A 24,995-nucleotide genomic window follows, 5' to 3' on the forward strand; every position below is an offset into this window, starting at 1 on the left:
AACTTCTTGGGGCGGAAACAAAAATTGAACACAAAAGGCATAAAATTGCAGATTTGACATCGTTTAATAAATCATTTGATAAATTACAATCATAATTACAGTCTCCACAAAAAAATACTTCTGATAAAATGAATTTGTAGAAAGGTTTGAAAATACCAAATAAATAAATTACAAGACTCAAAACAAGCATGACAAGGAGTAGGGTCAATTAAACCAGACACATTCACAAGTGAATTTTATACTCTAGAAATCAGTGACACTGTAACTGAAAGAACACAAGAAGTCTTCCCGTGTCTCCTTTATGGTTTTCAATGGAACCCAAAATACATTTGGACCAACATGTCATTATAGATAAAAGAAAAGGTGGGAGTCCACACAAGCTACATTTGGCTAGCAGACTCGATACCCCAGCGAGAAAATATCTGGAATGTGGTTTCTTTTTCTTTTTCATATGACCTATTCACAACACGTGTTTTTACAAATGAACCACTGAGAAAGTATTTCTGGTTTCCTGCAAACGATGGCACATATGTTGTTATATTGTCATTATAATTTCTAGGCAATAAATTACATTTCTGGGTGAATAATGTACATGTTGTTGAACATACAGAATCTGTCCTTAAAAAATTAACAGCTTCACCACACCAATGGAAATGAGCACGTAAATCAACACACTCAATCTATTCTCTGGGACAAAAGTGTAATGCATTGGGAATTTGTTTCTGAGCACAAATGGTCCAAGTATACATATGTCTGAATTTGGCTATTGGAAGTGTGCTGACAGAATAATTAGGTATTAGGTAGCTGGCTTGAATTCAGAAGTAGTGCATTACATTAAATAATGCTGTAAATTATTTAATGTATAGGCTCATTGTTTTACCTGATGTTCTGAGTAGCAAAAGTCTGATTGCGTTTTTTTCATAAAATGGTATTTTTTCAATACATAAGATGACCACCATGCACAAGCATTGCAATGCAAGACACTATATATTCTCATTGTACTGTACAGGATGCTTAAATTGAGAAAAAGAATATTGTGAGGAAACACCATTATTTGCACTGCTAGAGACATGAGCTCCTTTGATGCTTAAAACAAGATGTCCTCATGCTCAATCAAAAGCTGAACAATTAGTTTCTGATACCGCATGTCATTCAGAGTGGACAAAGTGTTCTGATCAGGTGGTCGCATTAATGTTGGTCCAAACACAATGCCCAAGTTTTCGGCACTCATGAAATTGTCCTTTTCATTCATGGTGACTCTGTCAGAAGATGGAGTTTTCTGTTAAAGGCTTATAAATATGTTCTAAGCCAGGCTGACAAGTGAAGCTGGCCTTACCTCTTAAGATGAGCCATAAGGTATCGCAACGTCTCATAGTGGGCGGGTGGTAAGAGTTGTAAACCATCATGGATGCCTTCTAATCTGGTATCTGGATCTGGAATCTCTGCAGAAGAAGGGTGGAAAGTTAGTCATATCACGAATTTATGTTAGACCATTACTTAGTAATAAAGAGAAAGACGTTTGTAACAAGGAGCTCACTTGAAGCTTGGATGAATTTGGAATACACATCATAAGTGATGACTGGGATTGGCAGGTCCCTCAGGTACAGCTTAAGTACCCCGGTGATGATGTTAATGTCCGGATAGATAGTGGCACTGATTTCTGCCTTCTCACCATCTGCATACGAACAATGTCAGGCAAGAAACGTCAGAGCTGAGGGACTAAAAACAACAGCAAATAAAAGCAGTGCATGATTCTCAACATTGTTTGAGTGTGGGAAGCTACTGGATTATACAAGCGTGGAAAAACAGGCATTGCAAAATTAAATATAGACACCTTGCAGTGATCAACAAAAATTTTTAAAAAGTGTCTATCAATCAATCAATAAATAAATAAATAAAAGGCAAGACTGTTCAGCAACACAAAGGTTAGAATTCGAAACAACTCATATCTTAATGTACTTAAGATGATAATATAAATGAAGGCTGCATATGAAAATCGAACGAAACGTCTCTAGCCTAATGCAGGCATCGGTAAAAAGTCGCTAAGTTTGCTCAACCAATGGTGCCCAGATTGTTCTAAAGGCCTCCACAGTGTAGTCATTCTATTAACACCTTATTCAACTAAAAAATGGATTGATCATTAAAACTTGAGCTGGAGCAGGGATGCTCAGAAAGAGGAGTCATGACACAGACACACACTTGATACTTTGCAGCTTACCTCGGTCAAAGGCCAGTTTAACATCTTCTACATGTTCTGTGAAGCCCGAAACTCTGTAGAGCCCCTCGGATTTTAGTCCTGCAGTGAATTAATGAAAACAATAGTATATTCAAGATTCTTCATTTGTCACAACAGTTATAACAAATGTGCTTTAAAAGTCACAGGTTCAAACCCCACTTACTATCATTGTGTCCAGGGGGACTGTCCCTGTAACTATTGAAGTGTCTTGCTCAGGGACACAATGAAGTAAGTGGAATTTGAACCTAGGTCTGGTTCATAGCTACGACAACCCTGCTGCCTCTAAGATAAATGTACCTTGTTTCCACTGTGTCACTACCCGGTCATTGTATGTGTTCCAGAGTCCACGTCAATCTACCTTGTTCCATGTATTGTCCTTTTATCATGTATTGTTCGTAAACCCGGTCTAGTGAAGTCAAGCAATTACATATTTTTTTCCATGCCATGTGACCAGTGCCATGAGAATTCCATAAATGTAATTTAAATGTAAATAAAGTAAAAGTAAATTAAAGTAAAATGTAATTCAATATTCATATAAATAATTGCGCTAGTTTGCTGGCATGATGGCATGATTTAAATAAACTTAAAGGTGAGAAAAGTGAGGCAGACAGTTCACCTTGTGTCTTTAAGAACAGTTGAAATGTTGTGGCAGCATTTATTGGTTAAGAGGTCTTACAGCCAGATTATAGAGGCTGAACCTGAGTTTCTCTGTTTGGGCCGTAAGTATAATTGTAATGTAAAAAAAAACTGATGTACAATAATGAAAGCAGGGCAATGCTATTGGACATACTGTAGTATATCTGAGGTAAATTCAACTAGTGTTGCAATTACACTATTTATTGAAAATTAGGCTTATTAAGAACATTAAACACAAACAAAGAAGCAACATTAAAATGCGGGAAAGCAGCAATACTCCAACACAGGGTTGATGTTGGGTTGGTTTGAAGTCAACTTAACAACAGAAAAGCAAAATTTATTTTCACACCAAAATTTCAACCCAAAGCAAATTTTTATTTGCTGGTCCTGTTTCGCAAACGTTCAACCCTGAACTGTCTCACATTGTTCAAAACTTGTGTTCTGAGTTGTTGGGGCATAAATTGCCATTTTGCCACCATAGCTTTACAATGAAATCATACTCATTCTGTAATTTCACACTTTAAACCTTCTGGTTGTACCTCGGTGCTCTATCTCCCGAATGCACATGTCAAGCACCATAGGGCGTGGCGTGTTGTGCGCCTTCACCAGCGTGGTGAGGTCACAGCTGAAGACCTTTTTGATGCACCGCAGGTCTGGCTGGCAGTCGCTGGGCACCAGCTTGGAGCACTGTTTGTGGACATTCAGACCGCAGTCTACAGGGGACACACAAAGAATATCAGGTGTCAGGCTGGAGCCATGGCCCGGAATAGTGGCGACACAATGCAGTTCACAGGTGAGTGAACCTCAAGGCTGAATGACAGACAGCTGAGCCTGAGTCTTAGACAGACAGGACGAGTGGTGTGGCAGGAGGCCTTCTGGGATTGCCGGCCTGTCTGCTTATGTGTTTGTAGAGTCATGTAGACGCACACACTACATACCACACAGCGAGCCACTCATGGCAACTTCTAAAAAGTCCAGTCCAGTTCCTTTCAATTAAAAAGTTCTACAGTTGACTTAAGCACAGTGTAGTGATTGGTCAGTCTCTTCTAGTCATGCATGTGCCACTAAAGTCTTTCAATCAAAGCAAAGAATCCCTTCAACTTTTGAGTAGTTTGGCCACATGTGCACATTGCTTCAGCACTTGCCTTAACATATTTGCTTGGCTGGTACAAGCACTGCAAGCTACACAAAAAAATGGACCCACAATTCAGTTTGGCAACCCATGACGTCACCCAGTTAAAAGCGCATAGGGTGCGCCTCGGTTGCCGCCTTCAGCGTGTACGTGTGAGCGTCCCATAAGAGGCTGTCCCGACTGCATTTTTTCCCACCAAGCATACTCAACTTGACTCTTCATGCCTCATAGGACCATGGTGGGGAGGAAATATGTGCCCATGTTTATTTATTTACGTTCCCTGAATTATGGGGTTTGCTGTACAAAAGCCACACAGCTCTTATTCTCAGAGTGTAGGGAGCATCTAATGACAGCGCTCTGCGCCCCAGGCTGGTCAGCATGCCCTCTGAACAAAACAAAAAAAAAAAACACACACACCAACCGAGATCTGAGGCCAGAATAATTCTGTAACCTCATCAATGTAACGGCATGCCTTGTGACTGAGAGTTGGCTGAAAGGAGGCATTTAAATGAAACACCATGGTTTTAGTGCTATATTTTGGTTGCGAGCAGATGAGATCAAGAGGGGCAGTGTGGCGGTAGGGGGCCTGTTTTAATCCATGCCAACGCCAGCTCTCCAGATCAGAGCTAAAAGCTAAACCTATAATAAACTCAAACAGGTCAGGAAAGTTCACAATTACATGCAAAAGGAAATATGATCAGAGAGAAACCGAAAACCTGCAGTTCCTGAGATGGGTACAGTGCTGGCACAGCTTTTTCATTTTGCTGTGTTGACTGCAGGCTTGACAGCTCGGGCCTGACTGGGTGTGACCCAGTCCTGCGTGTGTGCTGCTCGGAGTGCCCGCCTCCTATAAATACCCGCGAGTCACAGGTGGACCCGAACCAGTTTGGACCAGGTGTCAGTGAGGAATGTTAAATAGCGACATCTCAGGGACCATGGGAGCGCTTTGTGTTTGTGTAGGTCTGGCATGTATCCTCTGGTGTTCAGCAGTTGCTACTGTGCTTGTAACAGTTACGTACAAGTGATCATTTGTGTGGGTTTGCCTTGTGAGTTTTACCTGAGCAGCGGACACCTTGGGCGATGAGACCCCACAGAAAGTTGGCACAGTACTCGCACCAATGTGGCCCTCTAAACGTGTGCACCTACAACAGAAACATCCCAGCCAATAGGAAAATTATTTTACATTTCCTCAAAAACAGGCAATGTAATGATTAAAATATTACAATTAAATTATTATTACTTGGCTAGGTTTATTCAAAAAGCACAGACTTTTTAGAAAGGTCCTGTTTTCCCAAAAACCTATTCTGTGCATCACATGCACCATTCTTCCTTACACAGACCATCATCACTTTGTGCTTTCAGTAGGTCACACATTGTACTGTAGCTGTCTGAGGATCTCAGATCTCTGTCAATTAGTAGAAAATGCTTTAAAAAAAGACAACTAAGATGAAAAATTAATGCTCGATATCAGAAATCCATAAAGGGCCATATCTGGTAAAAATGAATATTGGTCATGTAAAGTCTGTTTCCAGGCGGACTGGCACATGAACAAACCAAGAGAATGGTGCAAAGATTACAAGGTCTGTAATGAAAGCACATGCTGGGTGGAGGCGTTTTTTTTTTAAATGTGAAAAAGATTAAGGGGATTTAGAATAATGTGTCTGGCATCTGTTTGGAGGCTGCTGCGAAGAGCACAAATACATTCACATGACTGACTTTAAGCATAGAGCAGCAAAAGCAACAATGATCAACATTCAAACTTCCTGTTACACCACCACAACTATTTACTTTAAGTCCTTTTCATTCTAGAAGACATTAATCCTGATTGTATGAGTCCCTGATAGACAAATATGAGCACCTCAGGGCTTTGCCAATAAACTAACATGGTGCATCAACATCAAATTATTTTATATCAAAATTATCTTTCAAAATAAATTTGTTTGACATCAAATGTCAAATTAGGAAAGCTGATTAATGCCATCAGCTCATACACTATTTCATAAAAATGACATTCACAATTAATCTATTTTCATTTGGAGAATATTACACTTCAAATAAATAAAGACAGAGTCCTACCTTGAAGTTATGCACCTTCTCGTAGTTGCAGTGCTTCTCGGGACAGTCCTTGATCGCGCTGTGCCGTACTAGTGGTGAGGAGATCTGTGGACAGGCCAAGAGTTTTAGTGGCTTCCAGAGCAGCGTGGCCCTGCTGCCCAGCCTCATCCCCAGAGCCAGGGCCAGCAGCTCCTGCCTTTTACGCTCCCGCTTGGCTTTGTGGGGGACCACCAGCCGCTCTCCTCCACCAAGCCAGGGCTCCTCAGTGGTAGGAGTCTGAGCGGACATGTTTCCCCAAGCAGGCTCCATCTCCTGTGCTGTGGCTCGTGAGCCTGCGGAGGAGGGAGCGGCAGCTGGACGAAGAGACTGACTGGCAGGATGGGGAGATGGTCTTTGCATGAGGACTGTGGCTTGAGGGTGGGTTGGTTTGAGAGGAGGAGGAGTAGAGGGGGGTCTATCTCATTGAAAAGCTCATTCACAGAGGCCCAAAGAAATGTGGACTGAAATAGAAAAATCCGAGTCCAGCATCTCCCAGGGCTCTGTCCACATTAAAGAGACTAATCTTGCACTGGAGCTCCTGCAGGGAACTTAATCTGCTCTTCTGGTATGTTCTGACAACAGCTGCTCTGCTCTTAAACAAACCTGACCCACATTAACCCACCCCCCCCAGGTCTGCTGCTCTGCAGAAACCCCACTCTATCTCCACGGCACCCCGCTGTCTGCCTGAACACACATAACAGCGCGAGATTGGGTGAGATTAGGTGTAATCTCCCTTCAGGGAATAATCCTGTGGTTCCTAAATCTCTGATGGGATCCAAGGGACTCTGCTTCCAAGTCTTTTGGGCCCTGTGTGTGTGTGTATGTGTATGTGTGTGTGTGTGTGTGTGTCTGCCTAGTGATTCTGTGCTCAGCTGCACTTTTGTCATGCATAACTTTCTATCCAAACAGCCTAAAATCAGAAGAGGGGCTTTCTTATCTGTACACTGTACATCACTGCTGAGCTCCAAATGGCGTTGAACTAACAAGAACCTCAAGAAGGGAAGAAGAACAAGAGAAGCACACAAATGAACTGAAATGAGCTTCCAACTCAATCACTGTGTCACACTGGAAAGCCTGTTTACCCTGAAAAAAACATGCCAGAAAAGAGACATAGTAGAACTTAAACAGGGAAAGCTTTAATCATGCAGAGAGCCGCCAAAGAAACTGCGAAAGAATGAGTGATGGCACCAAATGGAAAAAGGGGAAAAAATAGATACAATATCTAAACGTTGCTTTTGATTGTTCGATCTTGAACAAAGGCAATGACAAAAAATGCACATATTTTTTACTAATCAACAGCAGCATTATCTGGAGTGCAAATTGACTGAGTTGTAGATGATGGTAAAAAAAAATGCTTGTTGTGAGTATATGTTGCATCTGGAAAACACTGAAATGACAGGATGCTTTGCATTGCTCCGTGGTGTAGTCGTGCACTGCTGTCTGTTTTTTTTTTTTCTTCCAAATTACTGCTAACTTCCAGAGCTTCTTCCATGCAGCTCACTCCAGGAGCATAAATCAGGAGGCTTAAAACATTTCATGCTCCGTTCCAACTTCATCTAAGCTCCCGTCATGTCCCTGAACTATAATGGAAATAGCAGGCAGCTAGAGCAGGAAGCTCTATAAGGCCAAGCTAATGGCTCCTTGTCCTCAGGGTGCATGGCTTCTTGTGAAAAGAGACCAAGTCAATCAAACTCTTCTTTAAGTGCTATGTCTTTTCCTGGCCAGAAGATTTTTCACAGAAACAGAGGGGAGAACAGGGTATTATGAAGGAAGTGACACAAGGGTCCTACTGTCCATGCATACAGCAGAGAGAGCGAACAAGCGATTCAGAGTCCATTCAGCACATGTACAATAAGGCTACAGTACAACTTATGAAATGCAGAACATTGTAGTTATATCACCACAATATCACATATTTCACATGGGTTGTAATTTTCGGCATATTTCCACGCCATAAATTTAACCAGGGCTTGATATGTGGCTGAAATCCATGGCTTGCACAACTGGTTCTGAGCCATTGACATAGTGCTGGGTGTAGGTGATGAATCATGTTTCACAATGGAATCACTATGCTACGCAGACTGTACAGTGCAGTGTCACAGACCGAGACAGACAAAGTGGGAGAACAGGTAGAGCGAGCGGACCATGTTGGGAGGCAGGGTTGGGGGTGGGGGGTCAGTAAAAGAACACACCCCAGCAGTGGCTCAGTGTACAATGGGGACAACTACAGTCACCTGCCTGCCTGCCTGACTGTGCAAAAGTGCAGTGAATCACTGCCCGAGGGGTGTGTGCTCTGTTCAAGCCTGCTGCCATCCAGAAAGTCTCCACTGGTACATCCAGTTCATGTTCACATGCACATGAAAGAGGCGGTATGAGAAAGGACATGAGTTTTGATGAGCGATTATGTTCTTTGGTGTGGTGTGGTGGATGACTCACTTCACTTGGCTCAAAGCCCATGACATGAGAAAAAAAGTCAAATCAAAGTGATACAAATCATGCACTACATCTCACACACTCACATTTCAATCAGGGCTTTTTTTTTTCTTCGGTTTCCCAGATGTAAGTCTATGTGAGTCTAATGTTATTCTAAATCATTTTACCGCTGGTTTTGAATGCAACATGCTGACAGTCCTTACATCTGATTATGGTGGTAGTAGCCTAGTGGATAACACACTTGCCTATGAACCAGGTTCAAATCCCACTTACTACCATTGTGTCCCTAAGCAAGACACTTAACCCTAAGTTGCTCCCTGTAACTACTGATTGTAAATCTCTCTGGGTAAGGGCATCTGATAAATGCTCTAAATGTAAATGTAAATCTGATTAAAGAAATACTGCGCTTCCCTTTCCAGTCAATAGAGACCCCCAGTCTGACTGGGCCCCAGTTCACTGTGAACGTACAGAAATGCAGAGGCCTGTGGCGGCTCAAGGCTGCTCCTCTCCTTCTATGTGCCACATGAGAACAGTCAATGGCAGATGAACACGATGCTCTGGTTCATGTGTGTTGACTGCGTTGGGCTTGGTTGCCATCTAGTGGACATGGTAAACAACATCCCACAAACATACAAACAGCTCCATAATGCACTCTTCTGACACTCTCAAATCTCTGTCAGGCATGATTAAAAGGCATTTTTAATATGATGTTCCAAAATTAAATATTTAATCTAATATAAAAGATGAATTTACTGAACTATTATTACTAAACTAACTGAGCTAACTGACCCAATTTATTCTGTTTGATTAGAAAAAACTTTCAGAAGATGTATAAACAGATGAAACCCCACCTTGCCATCTTTCTGGAAAGTGACTTTCTTGGGCTCGTTCCGGACCCGGCTGAGCCTGTGCACAATCTTGTCCCTCAACAAGGACGTGTATCCCAGGTGTTCATAGATGGGGTTTGTTGTCATCCTGGCAATATACTCAGCTGCCTTGGTCTCTATGTAGAGCGTGATCAGGCCGTCAGTGACCAGATCATGAACCGACTCAAAACGCTTCTCCCCAACAAAGTGTTTTCCATCGTAAAACAGGCGGTAGTTCAAGGTCTGGTGTCCAAACCTAAATGGAATATTATTAGTGAATGAATAAAAATTTTATTATTTTTATTCATCTGTGTCGATAATGAGATGCTATTTTTGTGTCCATATGGTCTAGTTTCATTCAAAAGGGTTTGCATAACAAATCTACTAATGGCTTTCATAGATTATTGAAATATTTATGAAAAAAATAATCAAATCATAATTCTTAAAATAAACCCTTCATGGATACATGAAAGATGAAAGAACTGTCACATCATTGGCCCGTACGGGCATTAAACTACTGTAACCCACCATAAATATATATATAGGATAATTTACCATGATGGGTATCCTGTCGTGTGTTTAGGGAAAGGGGGAATATAATGGTTGCTGTTCTACCTCAGGGCTAACGTGTAGCTCCCTGGTTGCCTCTGGCTCTCTCTGATCAGATAAGCCCCCTCAGCACTCCCAAGTAACTCATCTGCACGTTCCCTGGAGATCATGCCGTGGAACCTGCAGTAAGAGGGAACATCCCATATGCTCCGGATATTTCTCCCTCCCTCTCTCTCTCACATACACACACACACATTTCCTCTGCACGTCCCATCAAATACTCAACTCAGTCATGTAAATACTCGCCCCAATACCACATTTAATGCTGGCCATGAGTGATAACTCACGCCCACACTCAACACACTTGACAAGCATTGTTGCAAAATGAAGGAGAAGGACTGCGGTAATAAAGTTACACTCACTCCCTGCCATAGTGTTTCGGCCTGTTCTCCATCTGCAACAGAGAGGAGAGAGAGTAATGACTGAGTGGCAACCATGGAAGGAGAGCTTGAAAGACAGCCTGTCACACAAAGAAGCCGGAAGAGACAGCAGGAAATTCTCCTCCAGACTTATCGCCCCAGTCCACACACACACTCACACACTCCAGGGTTAAATTGCTTATCTAAGTGATGTTAGATATCAGAGTGCAAATATTAAGCACACACAGCATAAAACCAAACAGCAGCGTGGTATTAACGCTGCTCTGGTGGAACGAACCAAGATAAAAGGAGTCCATCTTAGGGCAAATACACCAACATCATTATAGAATTACTGTAAGACTCTCTGGATTTAAAGCTTACTCTTAAGATACTAATTTAAGCATTTCTTTTTTCAATTTTGCCAATGACTGCATCTGTTGGAAAACACGCAGTGTTCATGCATTATATCTGACCAGAAAGAAATGATTTTTTTGGTTTTGTTTCATTATTATAAGTATTGGTTGAATGTTTTGTGCTCTTAGTGAAATTGTCATTCATGGGTTTCATGCATACTCAATTTCCAATATTTCAGTGTTTTTGCTCAGTCAATCTGTACTGCTGACCTCTTGTGGACAGGTGATCCTCTTGGGTCGAGGCGCTTCCTGCTGCAACTGATACACTGTCAAAGACGCACAAAACCAGTGCATGTAAGGAAAATTATTTTACACAAGATTCCAGACTATACACATAGGTAGAACATGAATATGGTGTAAATGGGAAGGAGATGGGAACCACGTCATTTGAAGCGGCATTTATCCATCCTTTTAAAAGGGGTGCAGCCAATATCAGCTCATAACAAACAAGAATGTCCAGAGTCAGACTATAGGAACTCTGTAGGAACAAGCACAGAGAGTCTTTCCTCACACATACTGTGCAATCAAGCCCTTGTGGTGGCCTTGCGGTTAAGGAAGCGGCCCCGTAATCAGAAGGTTGCCGGTTCGTTTCCACTGGTACTGCCACCATAGGGCTAATTTAACAATGTGAGAAAATCTCATTAGAAACCAAATCAATCTCCTTCCATGCTACATGTCAGGGAACTATATTTCACCAAAGCCCTGAGCAGAAATTAATATTTCACAGCAGGACCTTCAGGGCTGGTACAGCCAGCTTACTTATTAATCCATCTGGCTGAAAGACAAGGAAACACGCCAGCATACAGTAAGAAATCAAGGCTTGTGTGTTTTTTCACAAGGTATAGGCAACATATCAAGCAAAAAGATAATGGCATAAACCAACCTAAATATATCACCAGAAATACTCAGCTATGAAAATGTTTCCCAAAGTTAATTATATATAGTGAATTATGTAGTAATATTACAAAAGGTTTATACAACACTGAGTGATGTACATTAGTTCAGCATAGTTGTCACATGCCACCACAAGAACAGATGTGATAAGTTAGGACATGGGCTGTAATGCAATAAATTCAGTCTTAATGCAGGTTTTCACGCAGAGCTGTCGTGGGAAGCTATGAACCATGCAGAAGAATGTGCTTGGCACCCTGGCAGATTTTCCTGTGAAGGAACAGGAAGACATCTGACAGTGATGTTGCATTTTTGGTCACGGAGACGTGAGCATAGCAGCAAGACCTGGATAAGTTCCATTCGACATGACAAGGACACAGCACGGTCTAAAAATACCGCACATTCAGCCCCGGAAGTAGGAGACATCTCCCAATTTCCCATAATTACAATCAACATACCGTACATTATACTCAGCTCCGAGAATCTATGGAATATACCAATATTACGTACTTAATAATTGCATATGTATCACAAACTTTCTTTTAAAATCTTCATTATAGGTATGAATATACATGTACACTGTGGATGTTTGACTAATAGTGCATTCCATTTGCCTTCAGAGTGACATCACATGTGTCATGTGTATTATTACAAGCAGGAAAACCATGATGCCAACTTTTAACAATACCAGTTAATAACAATGTGACTTTGTTTCACCAATATGTGCACAGTCCACAGTTGGACAGAACATGAGAATATTATTTGATAGACTGTATATTACCCACTATGCATGGGTGCCATTTTAAATTATATGGTAAAGGTTGGTGTTCTAGGTTGTTGGTGGGGCATTCCCACATAAAAATATTGATAAAAAAAAAAGGAAAGTTAGCAGCAGACAAGCAACCCTTTATAATATTGCGAGCACTATTCTAATCTGAATTTCCAAACCTATTTATACTCCTAGAATCAACACAATCAATAAAGTAACTGGTTTATACAGTTACTCCATGGGATAAACACTAAACACTACACTACTACTATTACAGTGTAAAGGGCAACATCTGGCATTTGTCATAACCCATAAGTGACATGTTGGTAAATGTGACCGATGTGCTGTGGTTTATGTGTACATGTCGTAGCACTGAAAATGTACAGCCCTGGAATATGCCTACACTGATTTTTAAGCATAAACTAAGCCCAAACCAGGACTGATATCCTCTGACATTTTCATTTACATTTACAGCATGTCCTTGACCAGAGTGATTTACACTCTGATTTAAGAGTATTTATCACATATCACAAAGTTATAGATGTATGCTGTGCACTTTTAAATAAGAATAGAAGCAGAACAGAAAGATTTTTAAACCAGTACCATTTACAGTTGACATGCAGTAGTAAAAATGTGCACATAAGTACATTAGTGCTTTGAACATCCTTTTTCATCAGTGAATATGTACTGCTACTGGTTCACCATGATCCAGACTATAAATACCGTGAATCTCAAATTCAGTTGGACAGAGAATGCTAATCTAAATACAGTGGTTCTGACATCCAGGGGAAGTTCATTGCACCACCTAGGAGCTAAAACAGAACAAATTTCTTTCCTATCTTGTAAACTGGAGAACTGGAGAAAGAATTGTGCAAGTTTTTAGATCATCAAACGGTAAATTAATAAAAACTAGTTTTATGGACTGTTTTCTGTACCGTTGACAAATAGATTGGAGAAATAGTTCATACTCACAGTAGGACTTCCATATCGGAGGCTGATAATCCTCAGGATCTGGGGAAGGGAGAAGAACAGAAAGCTTCATGGTAAATGCTAAAGCTCAGAGCTGTCAACACAAATATGGTGATATGCCGCAGCGCCGTTTCCTTATCTCTCCCCCTACAGAGGTACAGAGGGCCGGCTGCATTTACTCTGACTAACAAGGTAAGGCAGCCGCTCTCAACCATTATTGCATTGTTTTGTCAGGATAATGCAGAGACATTCAAAACAACATAATCCCCTGTCCTATCCATGGAGGACACTGTGTTAATGCATTTCATTTAGTTAACCTTGAGTAAAGGAGAGTCCGTATGAAACCTGCTTAGGACACAGTGATGTTCATGGTCAGGGTGATCTGCTGTCCAGATCAGTTGTGTTATTTTTACACAACTAAGGCTTTATAGCAGGGTCAGGAAATTAATCCAGTGTACCAACCACTCACCTATGTGGCCTTTCAAGGAAAATGAGTTGTGTGGAGTCTATGTGTGTTTGATATCACTCCGTTTCCTTCATAAGCCTTTGCCCACAGAGCACCGTAAATCTGTAGTCGCAAACAAAACTCAGACATTTAATCTTTTAAGGGTGTGAGTGATGGACCATGTAAATTAGAGACAATACGTACTGCTTCAGTGGTATCTACACGTCACAGTGACAAAATGAAATATTCATCAAATAATTCACTTTACAACACACTCACAAGTATACACAACTGCTTAATCCAGAGCAAGGCCATTCCCACACCACCCATTCACACACTCCAACCTGTGACAAATTTAGTGTCACTAATCCATACATGCACGCTAGCTGGATTGGTGGAGCTGGACTGCATGGTGCGGCATAAGGAAGGCAACTCTCAGAATAGTGAGGCCACCGTATGACCCATTTAATTTATCAAAATATTTTAATTGGAACAAACTATTTGTCGACCAAATAATTTAGGTATGATTGCCTAGCAATATATATGTAAGATAAATGTTCTTCAATTCAATTCCCTTCAGATGACATGAGGGCATTGGTATGCAGTTTTGACTGTGCAAGGGGTGTAGCTTGTCAGAATATAGAACTGGAAGTATTCATATAAACTGAACAGCATTGGATTCCACTGTAAAAAAAACTCTAGAGATCTGAAATATCATATACACACCCCTTATGTCAAAGAATGTCTGTTTGAAAATGTTAAACAAAGACAACCATCCAGAGCATAATTTCAAACCTTACTGTCAGGACCTGGAATAAAACACACAATGGCTAGCTACTCCAAGGTAACCATAAAAACATAAATACACAAATCCCTCAAACAAAGCTCAATGTGGCACTCACTCTAATGACAACAATCTGTCACAGGATTACAGATATGAGCACTGCAGTGGCCTTCTGCAAATCAATTGCGTTTAAGGACATTTGGACAATTAAGGTGCATGCTGTTTCAAACATAAACACATTTGCATCCAACTTAGACTTAAGACAAATGTGAAGGGTGCAAAGGAATTGATTGCAGTGGCTGGCACTGTGCTGGGATGGGGACCAGCCATTAGGAAAAAGTGCATTAAAATAATTGCCCATATCCACTGTGAATAAATATCAGCAAAAGCTAAAATGTCCTAAAAAGCACTTATATTTTTCCAGAGCTGTCTAACACTTTTTGAGTTAACATAAAATGTAAATTTTTAACTCATGAGGGAGGCACATTTATTTAGCACTGCTATAAACAGCCATGAAAGTATTGAGATTGAGAAATGTACTGCAATATTAACAAACTGCATCTCCATACAGGGCTTGTGGGTGAGAAAAGATATTAAAATGATCTGAAATTATCCTGTTCATGAACAATTGTGAACAGCAGAATTTATTCATTATGCATATATTAATGACAGGAAAAGCACATTCATATTATGTCAACATATTACAACTTTCATTGGGATAAGTATTCCCAACAATTGTACTCCATGGTTTTTACACTCAAACACATTCCATCTCTCCACTTTCATTCAAGCAGCACTGAAGCTGAATAAAACAGTGATTGTCATTGTGATACACTGCAGCATGGTACACTGTGACACCATGAAATGTGTCCTCTGCATTTAACCCATCAACCTTAGCAGTGGGCAGCAGTGAAAGGCGCCCTGTGAGCACTGTGTGGGGACGGTACCTTGCTCAAGGGCACCCAGTGGCACCTTGGCGGTTCGGAATTTGAACCTTCCAGTTATGAGTACGCTTCCTTACACTGTCAAACTGTCAAACAATATTAATAATATATGTTAGAATAATGTTTGCATTCATCTTTTCCCATCCATCCAGTTCAGGGACACATGGAAGCAGGACAGAGACCTTTGTGAGTCCATCACAGGGTTTCAACACACACACCTGGCCAAATTAAACATGGCCAGTTAACTTTAACAGCAAGTCGCTGGGCAGGGAATCAATATTTCTACTCATCTCTTTCTATTTACTGTATTTTTTCACATGTAGGGTCAGAAAGAATGCTTTACTCAAGCCTCATTATTTGCATGTTACATGTGCATGCCTTGATCAGCACTGAAAGCACTTGAATTTGTCTACATGTTGAGTTAAGTATGCACATTTGGGAATGCACATTTATGTTTGCTTGTCTGATTACTGTCTTGTCAAAATACGTTCTTACAAAATACGTTCTTCTGCTGTCAGTGTCTTGTTTTTTCCCTCCCTGTATCCAGTGATGTGAACTCAGTAACATGGGCCATGAATTCTTCAGGCAGCAGCCTGAGTTTATTGTTTCACCTCTCCTTGTCTGGCCCCCCCAATCCAATGAACAATCCAACACATGCATCCACAGAAGCGTGATCCTCAACAGAGAACAGCCCTTCAATTCATTTTTTTATGTATAGAAAAAAAGCTATTATAAGGTAAAAAGGTATCATAAAAAGGTATAACAGCTGACTGACCCTGGGGCATTTCATTGGAACAGTGTTCTGCACATTCACTTTGGTTTTAAAGATGCATTTCTAGTCATGGTATTTGTTCTCTGATGCTTCTATCCTATTTTTAATTCAACTACTTCCATTTTATTGCTTTGAACATCACTACATTTCATCACCAGAATCATCAAACTGAAAATGGAAATTTTCAATAAACACAAGAAAACCCATGAAAGTCAAAGAGGCCTGGAGCATAATGACTACATGCATTTCCAGTAAACATTGTCCCATCACCAGAAGCCTAATAAAACATATTACTATTGTCAGTGTTATGTTTAACTATACAATCCGTCACACTAATACAACACTGCGTGCTTCATGGGAGAGAGGCCGAAGGACAACAAGTTTTTCATGAGGTGGATTTTAGCTTCAATGCAAAAATGTTCCTCCTGAGACCTGGCCACAATACATGCATATATATATTAAGGTATGGTAATGCTGATGGTAATGCTGTTGGTGGACACAATGATATTTTACTGAACAACCTCCCCAAAAGGTTGCACTTGAGGGTCACAAATGTCTGTGCTCTGCAAGACCAAATAAATAGCTTATGAAAAACACAACAATTTCCATCTAGCTCTATAAATCTTATGGCAACCTCCAGCGCATGATAAAATAGTTGGGCTTTTTCTCCTGATGCTTCTGGAAAATATGAATCTGTAGTGCATGTTTAGTTTAGCGGGACAAGGATGAAAATACTGCAGTTTCAGTTTTGTATTGTCAGAAAGCAATGTCTTATATGCATCCCTGCGTGGCTCTGGCAGCAAAAAGTCAGTGTTTCTTTCCACAAATCATAGGACCTTGCCTTCATACCCCCAGCACCCAGTCAGAGGGTCCACACAACAAGTGCATTAGTTGCAGCATTAATAACATGTAGTAACTGTATAACATATAGGAACTGTCCACGGTGCTGATTTTTTCAATAAGGTCAAATAGCAAGGCCCACAGGCCCACAGACTTAAATGGGGCCAAATGCAAAGTTATGACAGACAAAGGATATATGTTAGACTGTGATATTAGCAACATCTAAGCAACTGCCAGCTCTAATCAAGTGTACATTAAGGTTAAAACAATAAAACAAAAACACGCTATGTGTGCATGTAGGCAATTCAGACAGTCTTAAAGAAAATATGACTGTGAAGGCGTGCGCGCATTTACATTTAGAGCTGAGTTCAGTCCTCAGCTTTCCTTAGGGCAACAGTGACCACAGCAGCTATGCGTGGCCTGGCAACGTCTTGCTGTTGGGCGAAACCCTGAGGCTGCGGATAGCAGTATTGCCTCTGATTCACAGCCACCATGAACACACAGCTGAGTTCAGGCCTGGCCAGGCATTGGTCCATCAGGGTAGAAATGCACCTAGGAGGCCATGTGTGATTAGCCACGTGGCAGGAACGACCTTGACAAAAGTCGCAGTAATAAATGAAATAATAGCAAAAGGCTTAATTGCATTTCTTTTTGGCACAATCCTGGCTTCCAGGCATAATTTCTTTTGAAAATATATGATTTGTGATTCAAAGGAACCGATACACACATGTATGACCATATTTTACTTCAATTATTAGTAAGACAGATACAAAGAGATAGGCAGACCGACACACAGATGGATAGATATACAGATGGCCAGCTTTGGATTGAACACAAATGCATTTTTATTTTATTTCTGTAGTGGAAAAAGCAAATCAATATGTTCATTTTACATCAGAACACTAGGTTTTTTTTTCTCAATTCAATCAACAGGATGCTAAGCCTGATTGACAGAAGAATATTCTTCTGCTATGTGTGTTTGTTCTTGTGCAACGGAACTGTAGGCTTGGCCGGTCTCTCTGGATTCATGTCTTATTTCAGACGGCGGGTCTCTGTGCGTCAGCACTTTCAGACTCCAAAGCCGTCAGCACATGTCCTGCCTACGCTCTGTGTCTCTCTCTCACTACCGCTCCACCATCAGAGCTCTGCTAGGAGGCGAGACACCCAGCACTCCATCATCGTCTCTCTGTGCAGCACACAAGTGGGCCTTAAGAGGCAGAACACACAGGAGTCGGCAAAAGTAAACTCCAGCTCCCCGAGACTCGCGCAGTCGGACGCCAGGAAGTGTCGCTCTCGCATCACATGCGGATTCACTCAGTTTCTTGCACAGAAGCCCTGGGCGAAGATCACAAGTGAGCTGACATCTTTGGCCCACGTGTGAACGAGCGCGTCGGGCAGGAGCACTTTATGTTGATGTGCACACATGATGGATCTTGCCGGAGCAGTGCCTTTCACCGTCATATTGTGTATGTGGAAAACAGCCGAGGCAGGAGGACAGACTAGGAGGAGGGTCGCTGTCACTGTGTCCCCTGCGCGCGGAGAGTGAGCGATATCTCCACAGCTTGGAAAATGTGATTCGTTTTGGTGGCCTGCCAAATGCTCTCATTCCATCCCCATTCATATAAATAACCCGAGTAGTTTCGATTTGTTATTGTTAAAACGGCAGTCTGTGGGTTTTAGCCGTGTGTGTGTGTGTGTGTGTGTGTGTGTGTGTGTGTGAGGGTTATGCTGGCCAGGCAGTGTCCACTAAACAACCTGAAAGAAGTGGAAAGTGCTGCTTGACCGACATTTTCCCAGCTCAACAGCCAGAGGCTTGCAGCAGCAACCGAATCGGCAGCGCTGTGCCGATGCTGCAAATTAAAACATATTTCTAAAGCGCCAAGGACACACTGCCGCAGAACAATAGAGCAAAATTCATTCCGCTGGCTCTCCTGTGACAGGCTTCCTGCCTCTGTAACATGTCAGATTCATTCCTCCCGTCTCTGGATACTGTTTACTGTGACAGTTTTAGACTTCAGCCATGGTTCTGAGTGTATGAATGCTGCTCCATGGTGGATCAGAGCCTGCCTCTCGAGCCCACCGCTCCTCAGCAGGCTTTTATCTCGCACACACTGTAAACCTCTTGAAAGAAACTGCTTCCTCTGGCCACTATCGTGTTTTTCGTTGGACGCGCAGTAAACGCACGTAGAGGCTCACACACACGCACACACACATATACAATCACTGTAATGGTGTCTCTTCATCTCTCTTTCACACAGTCCCATTTCGCCTTTTTTGCTGTAATCACCCACACGGCCCCACATGCTGCAGAGAGGGCGAGACCCATGAAAGAAACAGAACACACACGCAGCGCTGAGGCGGGTGGGCGTCTTCAAGCTCCCGTCGGGAGACCATCTGCCCCGGCACTGCTCTCAGCTCCAGCACAGCACTGTCATGTGCAGGCGCTGTAATCGATGTGGCGACGACACACCTCCCCTGTGCGGAGGCGCCGTATCGCCGCGAATGGTTAACACAAATGGCCAAAATGCTTACGAGCTTCTGTTTCAGGAGCAGCACCGTCAAACTGGTCACTGGCCATATGGCCACATATCAATGAGTGGGGTTTCATCCTGTGATTTTTTGTGTGCTACCCACAAGGCTACTACCAACCCACCCAGTTCAACACATCGGTCGGACTTATTACTGTAAAGGCACAGTCCCTGATCTCACTACAGAATGACAATGGCAACCTCTACACAGCCAATAAGAAGATCCTTAAAGAAATACATTTACATTTTACATTTACTGCATTTATCAGACGCCCTTATTCAGAGCGACTGACAATCAGTAGTTACAGGGACAGTCCCCCTGGAGACACTTAGGGTTAAGTATCTTGCTCAGGGACACAATGGTAGTAAGCGGGACTTGAACCTGGGTCTTCTGGTTCATAGTGTGTTACCCCTAGGCTACTACCACCGCTACCCCTACTACCACCCACACTTAAAGTGCTCAAATTTATCCTTAATATACTTCAAGCATTGCCGATCCACTCATTACTCAGATGATGTGCTTCAAATCGATGTTCACGTTGGGTGGATCAAGCGCCTCCTGTTTTTTGAGACACAGATCAACTTATAGATTTCCCCCAGCTAGCATGTGGGTTCCCGGGAAATCCATTGTTTGTAATGTGATTCTCAGCCAGAATGATGGATGGCAGTGGGGAGGTCTGCTGCCGTAATTAATAATGCACAGACAGCAGAAGTGTCAATCCATTTATCAGCAGCTGTCCCGACCTTTAACTAGCAGTCAGGATGCTTTTTAATGTGACCATGATCATTCTCTGCTTATTTCTAGACAGACAACTGCAATGATCTTCAAAAAGAAAAGCACAGCATGGCCAAGTTGGTAACCTAGTTGAGATGATGGTCCAGCCGTTTCAGGTTATGGTTTTGAGTTTGTGAAGATTTGTGCTGGTCATATCTGAATCATCTGAATCATCTACAAACATCCTCAAACCAGCTTCCGGAATTATGCTGTTTTTTCTAAATAGAAAGTGTGCGTAGCTAGCAGATATTCCAACTAGATACTAGAGAGGGCTGAATAACATTATCTCTAACTTGCGAACTTCTCACCGTGTTTTCAAAGTGGGTCAAAACTTGTTAGAAATGAAATAAGGTGAAACTGCGGGCTCAGGAGTTAGTTCCTTCTCTCCCAGCTGAAAAAGCCTGGCATGATCCTAACCCCATCCCATTAAAACAATGCCTTTTTTTAGTTATTGTTCTCAGCCTGAGGTGCATTTTGTTACCTCAGCCTTCCAACAAAGGCATTCTGGCACTCCTGGCACTACTGTGTCCTGCCAGCACCTTCTGCTGCTCGCCTTTCAGCTTACATCCTGGAATGTGTAGGAGTCCTCATGAGCGAGCATGAGGTCCAGAGAACCAGCACACCCAGAGACTACTGCAGTGCGTCTGCAGTACGTACCGTTTCATCATTTGAAATAATGACCAAAAAGAGCTAAAAATACGCAGCAGGCATCGTTTTGTTGTTAAGTCCTTGCTTCGTGGTTTCTCCTTCAGACGGGCATCAAAGCGAAAACCCTCCCTTTCATGTGAAGAGAGCTGAACGCAGAGCGCAGCGGAGCACTCGTTGTTTACGGTCCTATTAGGGACTAATATGAAGCAGAGACCCGCTCTTTTCTGGGGGCAGATGTTACCGACTAGATCGCTCAAAATGTTGTGACTGCCAAATACCAGTCCACTGAAAATAATCACAGCCCTGGGACAACCACTCCATTCTTGGTACCAGCCCAGCCCGTAGCGTCTGATAATTACGCTGAGGGCACAGCTCTAATGATAGCCCTGCTCCATCTCCACAAGCGGGAAAAAAAAAAAAAAAAGACTTTTCCTCTTGGAGAGTCAGTGGTCAGAGCTGCAAATGCACGGCCTCAGCAGCATACGCCATGAGATGATCTGATCGCGTGGAATCTCTGAGGAAATGTGGCCCGCTGTGTTTGACATGGTGCGGGGACACAAAGCCCAACTGCAGAGCAGCCTAAACGTACAATAGGCCAGTGTAGTACAAGTGGGTTATCTACTCAGCACCAGCGAGGCTGGGTGCCACAGGTCGGTACATCGCTGCCGACAGTCCATATTAAATCACGAGCTACACCCCGCTCATCTTTCTAAACGACGTGTATATGAAACACACGTAGCACAACAATCCGGAGTAAAATGGCAAATGCCTTTCCTACAGCAGCACCTCATCATTATACAATATACAGGTCCATACTGCAGTAATCCTACAAATCCGGGTTCCTCGGCAGCCAGGTAGGTAGGCAGAGGCATGCCGTTTTATGTTCTGCGGGACAAGGTAAGCAGAGTCTGATAGGGCTTTCATCCCTCCCAGGATGCCCTTTGGTCCAATCACTACGCAACGGGCGAAATGGTAACTTTACCTATGACAACCTTGAAGTCTTATTAACATCACGCATGCAGGATAAAGGGAAGCTTTAGAACTAAACTCCTCGTTTCCTCTTCTTGCTCCCATGGATCCTCTTCAGCAGAACTCCACGTGACCTAACCCCTTCTTTTGTGATGGCAAGACCAACGTATTCAAAGAGCTGAAGCACCTTTGAACCATGTTTCAGAGCACACAGAAGTCTTATCTCTACCTCTCTCTACACACACACACACACACACACACACACGTTTTAACACCTGATTCACAGCCTCGGTTCACACACTTTAAGCAAACAAACCAAAAGACTTAACCCCACCAGCAGAGAGCCTTCATACAGGTCCGTTCTGCAAACCTCACACAGTAGAACCACATGCACGCAGAACAAATAAACCCCTTAGCCATCGACCTTCAAAAGAACCTGCAATCTGCCAACACATTTCAAATGTTCCTCATGTAGAAGGGTCTTCCATTTTGAACAACGGTACACCAGTAATACCAGTACAGTGACAAATCACTTCAGTCAAGTATGCGTGGCACAAAAGGAAGCCATATTAATGCCGGCACCCCACAAGAGGCTGATCAGTGAACACTCCATGAATGACAAGAGTGGCCGTGACAAAATCTTATTTCTGTGCAAGCTCTGATATGAAGATAATGGTTCAAACTGATTGATGAAGCATTATCTTGGATAACCTCAGAACTAATTCTCACCACGGTCTCCCAAAATATCTGGAAATAGTTTGCCTCCTCAAGAACTTGCGATCCACTACAAGGGACTGTTAACTATTAAAAATGGATAAACAGTCAGAAATGACCGAAACCCTGTACACAACACAGATCTGCTCGTAACTGGCGTTATTCACAAAAAATGATGTGGCCGCTCGTTTTTGGGTGCCTTCGCAGATGGAAGGCCCTTCCACCCTGGGATCCTCTCCCAGTCCTCCTGGAACATGTGCACGTCTGTGCGTGTGCTCAGTAAACTGGAAAGGTCAGGTTGTGCGTGTAACAGGTGAGGCTGTGAGTTTTTACCGCAGGTTCTGACCATTTAAAGACATCGCAATGCAAATTCACCCTTAATAAACATCGGTTAAGTGCTGAAATGTCCTCTCAGGAAAAACCCCACTCAACGTCGGGTGTGAGGGGATGCGGTAACAGCACCCCAGGGTGCTCCCAGCCTGCATGCAGCTTCGTGAGCCAAAGAAGAAGAAACAGAAAAAAAAGTTGACGGTCGCGGACACGCACGGCTGCGCGCAACGGACCCACGCGGGACGCGCACTCGGCTTCGGTACCTGAGGACACGGACGAACCCGAGAGGCTGGAGTTGCTGGACGCTGCCATCCAGCCCGATCGCGTCGGCGTCTCGATCACGCGTCCATCGCCCGCCCCGGTCCGCCCCCCGCGGGTCCGGTCGGACAGGCTGCCGCGTTAGGCGTGGACGCGCGGGGATGCTGCCCGACGATCGGAGACGTGCGGCGGCCCGGCGCGTCCATGTGCCGCTTGGAGGACCGTGATAAACACGCCGGCGCCGTGCGCGTCCGCCTTCTTAAAGTGGAAGTCGGTTCGCACGGACGCTCCGTGGATCGTCAGCGGCTTCTGCTCATCTCCTGCTGTCCCCAGAAATAGCAACTTTTCATTTAACTTCCTGTGACTTTTCCCCTAAATGAGTATAGGTGGGGACATTTTAAACACAGACGCGAATAAGATGCAGAGTTTGCGCAAAGTGGCTATTTCCAGGGGTGTGGACTCGGGTCACGTGACTTGGCCCGGCCTCAGAATCTGGTGTGTTTAGTTCCAACACAATGCTTGGAAATGAGGGTGGTTCTGTTGGTAAAAGTCTCTTCTAATTCTAATTGTGAAAGAACATGTGAATATGAAATTCATTTACATTTACAGCATTTATCAGACGGCCTTATCCAGAGCGACTTACAATCAGTAGTTACAGGGACAGTCCCCCCCTGGACTTGCTCAGAGACACAATGGTAGTAAGTGGGATTTCTGGCTCATATGCGGGTGTGTTACCCACTAGGCTACTACCACCCGGCGCATTACATATTTATTGGTAATGCACATATTGTTGTTTACTGATCGATGGATAGTGAATGGGTGATTTCAAGTATTTAATATAATCGTTCGTTAGTGGATTTGCACTGATCAGCCACATCATTCTTGTTGCTTTGTGTGATAGACCATTTGTTGTTAGCCTGTTAGCTTTATGTGCCCTTTTTGTTAACTTTTGTGCGTGTTTGAGTGATCCCCGCTGGAAAACCCTTCTTTAGTCTGTTTTAATGTTGGTTAGCTGTGCTGAGTCCACTGTTTTATTGTACCTGTTAGCTCACCGTAAATAAAAGCACTGTTTGTATGCTTTTTTTTGGTTGTGTGTAACAGCGGACCTCCTCCTCTCCACACGTTTCTTAGACTCCTAGACTTAGGAACGTGAGAATAAAGTAATAAAAATAAGCAAAATAGAACAATGGGGGACAAGTATAGATGAGAAGTAAGGCTAGTATAAAAGCCAGCAAGCTGGGCAGTGGCACTTAAAACTGCACTGTCATAGGATTGTAATGGCTGAGTAGAATAAAAAAAAAGCCCAATAAAGTACAATAGTGAGTTATGAAGTACAAGTGTGTGGCTGATGGTATGTAAAACCACGTCTTGTTCATGTATTTATACTGTGTGACACATTTCCTGATGCAGATGCAGAAGTGAAATCACTTCAAACGGAGTTGTAACTGAAACCACATCTGTGTACCGCTTTATTATTCTGAATAGTAAAATGTTAGAGGTAATAAAAACCTGCCTGGAGAGTTTGGTACTGGACATACTGAGCAGACGTGTTGTATGTGAAAGCGAAGTGATTGTGCTACA

General features: G+C 42.8%; 1 protein-coding gene across 1 annotated transcript; it reads right to left on the minus strand.

The window, feature by feature from the left end:
- Positions 1 to 45: 45 nt before the first annotated feature.
- Positions 46 to 23,827, minus strand: chn2 (chimerin 2). Its single transcript, XM_028980286.1, has 13 exons — positions 23,420 to 23,827; positions 13,411 to 13,449; positions 10,989 to 11,044; positions 10,369 to 10,400; positions 10,013 to 10,126; positions 9,383 to 9,653; positions 6,081 to 6,164; positions 5,062 to 5,146; positions 3,412 to 3,585; positions 2,219 to 2,296; positions 1,538 to 1,675; positions 1,337 to 1,442; positions 46 to 1,259 (listed from the first exon to the last, which is right to left on the minus strand). Exons 1-13 carry the CDS (start codon positions 23,466 to 23,468, stop codon positions 1,088 to 1,090), a joined length of 1,398 nt encoding a protein of 465 aa, XP_028836119.1. The 5' UTR covers positions 23,469 to 23,827; the 3' UTR covers positions 46 to 1,087.
- Between the last annotated feature and the right edge of the window lie 1,168 nt (positions 23,828 to 24,995).

Source organism: Denticeps clupeoides, chromosome 5 (assembly GCF_900700375.1).
Source record: "Denticeps clupeoides chromosome 5, fDenClu1.1, whole genome shotgun sequence".
NCBI classification, from domain to species: Eukaryota; Metazoa; Chordata; class Actinopteri; order Clupeiformes; family Denticipitidae; genus Denticeps; species Denticeps clupeoides.

What these genes read in the sequence shown, in the direction of transcription:
- chn2 (XM_028980286.1), bottom strand. Translation starts at nt 23,468, where the DNA reads ATGGCAGCGTCCAGCAACTCCAGCCTCTCGGGTTCGTCCGTGTCCTCA. An exon ending in GGGTTCGTCCGTGTCCTCAG is followed by an intron (nt 13,450 to 23,419) that starts GTACCGAAGCCG and finishes TCCCTTCCCCAG; the next exon opens with ATCCTGAGGATTATCAGCCT. An exon ending in AGAAGGTGCATAACTTCAAG is followed by an intron (nt 5,147 to 6,080) that starts GTAGGACTCTGT and finishes TTTCTGTTGTAG; the next exon opens with GTGCACACGTTTAGAGGGCC.